Source organism: Oryzias latipes, chromosome 10 (assembly GCF_053564925.1).
Source record: "Oryzias latipes strain Hd-rR chromosome 10, Olatipes_Hd-rR_3.1".
In the NCBI taxonomy this organism is placed as follows: Eukaryota; Metazoa; Chordata; class Actinopteri; order Beloniformes; family Adrianichthyidae; genus Oryzias; species Oryzias latipes.
The window spans coordinates 6,425,699-6,431,080 of NC_136246.1; the positions used below are offsets into that span (position 1 = coordinate 6,425,699).

Below are 5,382 nucleotides of genomic sequence, written 5' to 3' on the forward strand. Positions count from 1 at the left end.
GTGTGTTTTCCAGCAGCTAAAAACATGCGTGGAGATTCTCAGCCGTCCCTTCAGAAGACACACAGGCTTCTCTTGTGCAGCTCCAACATCAGAGCTGCTGACCTACACATTCACCAACCGTCCCTGACCTCTGTCTTCTCCAACCTCTTGGCCTTTAGGTAGCAAAATGATGGACCATGAAAAAAGAAAAGAATATATGAATAAACATAAAAGGCCTGAACTCCAGGACTAAACGGTTTTCCTCACACTTTACTTCAATGTATTTTAAGATTGCTGAAAATTGTCCCAGAAGAATGGGACGCATAGGTTAGGAATTAAATAAAATGTGTGTTCTTGCAAATCAAACACAAGTTGGATCAGGAAGACTTGTTGTTAGGTGTCTGCAGGATCAAACTTTGAACCAAAACCAAAATTCTGTTTTTTGGTAGAAGCCGACTCAGATTTTCTGAAGCTGTTGGCTTTACAAGTTAAATCTGGCCATCGCAAATAAAACAAATACTGAAAGTGTCCAATCACATCCCTCATGTAGCACAGAATAAATACAAAAACTGAGAAAAAGAAGGAAAGTGTTTGATGCTGTCTGGTCTGGTCCTGCCTCATCATCTGATCCTCCTGATATGTCATAGTCTTCTCTTGCAAAGAGGTTTTATTTAGATTGATGCACAATTGACAAAACTAAATTAAAGTCTTAAAAATCATGACTTTTTGCCAGGAGAAACCAGTTCAAACACTGGTAAATTCAGGAGAGATTTCAACTACCGTAATTTATTGATGATTTCTTTCCTGGCTTTCATCTTTATTAGAAGAAACATATTTTTTTAAGGTTCCATAATTTTAGTCACAAGGATTTTGAAGCTTCTTTTTTTTTTAAATGTTGTTTTATTCAAATTCACATGGGGAAAGATATCATCAGTCAACCTGAACTCTTCGTTCAGAGAGAAGAACTTCAACTGTCTTAGAAACTATCTCCACTTCCATAAACAACACAAAGGCTCCAAAGAATATTAACATCGGTAAATCTTTACAGCTGTTTAAATGAATCGTACTCTCACACATTTATTTGTGCATTTTCCTTTTCTTCTGTGTGGATTTTTTTTCTATATCCAAGTTTGTAATAATGGCTTGCTGTGCATTTTTCTAAAAATGCAATAAAGTTCTTTTGAGAAATCTGCTAGATCAGGAAGTGATGGAGGCTGGAGAGAAGAGAAGAACTCTAAAAACATTCATGCTTAAAACACAGTTCCGTATATAGAATAATGATATGAGCTCTTTTCAGGTTTTATCATTAAGCAAAGAGAGCTTCGAACAAGCAGCGTTGTTAATGACATTCATAAAAATGCATTTAATTTAGATTTTTCTTTACCAAAGAATACTAAACAACTAAAATCCCAAAACAGCAAAAAGATTATTTTTAAAACAAGTGGAGCTGAAAGGAGGACAATATGAGACTAAACAGATGAGTTCATTCTCTGAGTCTGAACAAAGACAGACGCCACTTCAGATCACACAGAGATGCTCTGATGTTTAGTTAAACTTTCACAATTAAAAACCAATCTAAGGAAATCATCGCTTGAACCTTCACCAGAACTGAAACACATCCTTAGTTTATAGATTAGATCTCAAATGTAGAAAATCGCTTTTGACCAAAACCTCCTGACAGAACAGAGCCTGGAGTTTGAGCTGCTCTGATGAAGACCTTCATGGTGATATCTCTGATGAAGACCTTCATGATGCTCTCTCTGATGAAGACCTTCATGATGCTCTCTCTGATGAAGACCTTCATGGTGATGTCTCTGATGAAGACCTTCATGATGCTCTCTCTGATGAAGACCTTCATAATGCTCTCTCTGATGAAGACCTTCATGATGCTCTCTCTGATGAAGACCTTCATGGTGATGTCTCTGATGAAGACCTTCATGATGCTCTCTCTGATGAAAACCTTCATGATGCTCTCTCTGATGAAGACCTTCATGGTGATGTCTCTGAGGAAGACCTTCATGATGCTGTCTCTGATGAAGACCTTCATGATGCTCTCTCTGATGAAGACCTTCATGATGCTCTCTCTGATGAAGACCTTCATGATGCTCTCTCTGATGAAGACCTTCATGATGCTCTCTCTGATGAAAACCTTCATGATGCTCTCTCTGATGAAGACCTTCATGGTGATGTCTCTGATGAAGACCTTCATGGTGATGTCTCTGATGAAGACCTTCATGATGCTGTCTCTGATGAAGACCTTCATGATGCTGTCTCTGATGAAGACCTTCATGATGCTCTCTCTGATGAAGACCTTCATGATGCTCTCTCTGATGAAGACCTTCATGATGCTCTCTCTGATGAAAACCTTCATGATGCTCTCTCTGATGAAGACCTTCATGGTGATGTCTCTGATGAAGACCTTCATGATGCTCTCTCTGATGAAGACCTTCATAATGCTCTCTCTGATGAAGACCTTCATGGTGATGTCTCTGATGAAGACCTTCATGATGCTCTCTCTGATGAAGACCTTCATGGTGATGTCTCTGATGAAGACCTTCATGATGCTCTCTCTGATGAAAACCTTCATGATGCTGTCTCTGATGAAGACCTTCATGATGCTCTCTCTGATGAAGACCTTCATGGTGATGTCTCTGATGAAGACCTTCATGATGCTCTCTCTGATGAAAACCTTCATGATGCTGTCTCTGATGAAAACCTTCATGATGCTCTCTCTGATGAAGACCTTCATGGTGATGTCTCTGATGAAGACCTTCATGGTGATGTCTCTGATGAAAACCTTCATGATGCTCTCTCTGATGAAGACCTTCATGGTGATGTCTCTGATGAAGACCTTCATGGTGATGTCTCTGATGAAGACCTTCATGATGCTGTCTCTGATGAAGACCTTCATGATGCTGTCTCTGATGAAGACCTTCATGATGCTGTCTCTGATGAAGACCTTCATGATGCTCTCTCTGATGAAGACCTTCATGATGCTCTCTCTGATGAAGACCTTCATGATGCTCTCTCTGATGAAGACCTTCATGATGCTGTCTCTGATGAAGACCTTCATGATGCTGTCTCTGATGAAGACCTTCATGATGCTCTCTCTGATGAAGACCTTCATGATGCTGTCTCTGATGAAGACCTTCATGATGCTCTCTCTGATGAAGACCTTCATGATGCTGTCTCTGATGAAAACCTTCATGATGCTCTCTCTGATGAAGACCTTCATGGTGATGTCTCTGATGAAGACCTTCATGGTGATGTCTCTGATGAAGACCTTCATGATGCTGTCTCTGATGAAAACCTTCATGATGCTCTCTCTGATGAAGACCTTCATGGTGATGTCTCTGATGAAGACCTTCATGGTGATGTCTCTGATGAAGACCTTCATGATGCTGTCTCTGATGAAGACCTTCATGATGCTGTCTCTGATGAAGACCTTCATGATGCTGTCTCTGATGAAGACCTTCATGATGCTCTCTCTGATGAAGACCTTCATGATGCTCTCTCTGATGAAGACCTTCATGATGCTCTCTCTGATGAAGACCTTCATGATGCTGTCTCTGATGAAGACCTTCATGATGCTGTCTCTGATGAAGACCTTCATGATGCTCTCTCTGATGAAGACCTTCATGATGCTGTCTCTGATGAAGACCTTCATGATGCTCTCTCTGATGAAGACCTTCATGATGCTGTCTCTGATGAAGACCTTCATGATGCTCTCTCTGATGAAGACCTTCATGATGCTCTCTCTGATGAAAACCTTCATGATGCTCTCTCTGATGAAGACCTTCATGATGCTCTCTCTGATGAAGACCTTCATGATGCTCTCTCTGATGAAGACCTTCATGGTGATGTCTCTGATGAAGACCTTCATGATGCTCTCTCTGATGAAGACCTTCATGATGCTGTCTCTGATGAAGACCTTCATGATGCTCTCTCTGATGAAGACCTTCATGATGCTCTCTCTGATGAAGACCTTCATGGTGATGTCTCTAATGAAGACCTTCATGGTGATGTCTCTGATGAAGACCTTCATGATGCTGTCTCTGATGAAGACCTTCATGATGCTCTCTCTGATGAAGACCTTCATGGTGATGTCTCTGATGAAGACCTTCATGGTGATGTCTCTGATGAAGACCTTCATGATGCTGTCTCTGATGAAGACCTTCATGATGCTGTCTCTGATGAAGACCTTCATGGTGATGTCTCTGATGAAGACCTTCATGATGCTGTCTCTGATGAAGACCTTCATGATGCTGTCTCTGATGAAGACCTTCATGGTGATGTCTCTGATGAAGACCTTCTTGATGCTCTCTCTGATGAAGACCTTCATGGTGATGTCTCTGATGAAGACCTTCATGATGCTCTCTCTGATGAAGACCTTCATGATGCTCTCTCTGATGAAGACCTTCATGGTGATGTCTCTGATGAAGACCTTCATGATGCTCTCTCTGATGAAGACCTTCATGATGCTCTCTCTGATGAAGACCTTCATGGTGATGTCTCTGATGAAGACCTTCATGGTGATGTCTCTGATGAAGACCTTCATGATGCTGTCTCTGATGAAGACCTTCATGATGCTGTCTCTGATGAAGACCTTCATGGTGATGTCTCTGATGAAGACCTTCATGATGCTGTCTCTGATGAAGACCTTCATGATGCTCTCTCTGATGAAGACCTTCATGATGCTCTCTCTGATGAAGACCTTCATGGTGATGTCTCTGATGAAGACCTTCATGGTGATGTCTCTGATGAAGACCTTCATGATGCTGTCTCTGATGAAGACCTTCATGATGCTGTCTCTGATGAAGACCTTCATGATGCTGTCTCTGATGAAGACCTTCATGATGCTGTCTCTGATGAAGACCTTCATGATGCTCTCTCTGATGAAGACCTTCATGATGCTCTCTCTGATGAAGACCTTCATGGTGATGTCTCTGATGAAGACCTTCATGGTGATGTCTCTGATGAAGACCTTCATGATGCTGTCTCTGATGAAGACCTTCATGATGCTGTCTCTGATGAAGACCTTCATGGTGATGTCTCTGATGAAGACCTTCATGGTGATGTCTCTGATGAAGACCTTCATGATGCTCTCTCTGATGAAGACCTTCATGATGCTGTCTCTGATGAAGACCTTCATGATGCTCTCTCTGATGAAGACCTTCATGGTGATGTCTCTGATGAAGACCTTCATGGTGATGTCTCTGATGAAGACCTTCATGATGCTGTCTCTGATGAAGACCTTCATGATGCTCTCTCTGATGAAGACCTTCATGATGCTGTCTCTGATGAAGACCTTCATGATGCTCTCTCTGATGAAGACCTTCATGATGCTGTCTCTGATGAAGACCTTCATGATGCTCTCTCTGATGAAGACCTTCATGGTGATGT

At 41.5% G+C, this 5,382-nt stretch overlaps 1 protein-coding gene across 1 annotated transcript; it reads right to left on the bottom strand.

Moving 5' to 3' along the window:
• Nucleotides 1-859: 859 nt before the first annotated feature.
• LOC144994836 (uncharacterized) lies at nt 860-4,046 on the bottom strand. The gene is made up of 2 exons (XM_078953890.1): nt 3,992-4,046; nt 860-3,910 (listed from the first exon to the last, which is right to left on the bottom strand). The coding sequence occupies exons 1-2, from the start codon at nt 4,022-4,024 to the stop codon at nt 1,613-1,615; spliced, it is 2,331 nt and encodes a 776-aa protein (XP_078810016.1). The 5' UTR covers nt 4,025-4,046; the 3' UTR covers nt 860-1,612.
• Nucleotides 4,047-5,382: the final 1,336 nt, after the last annotated feature.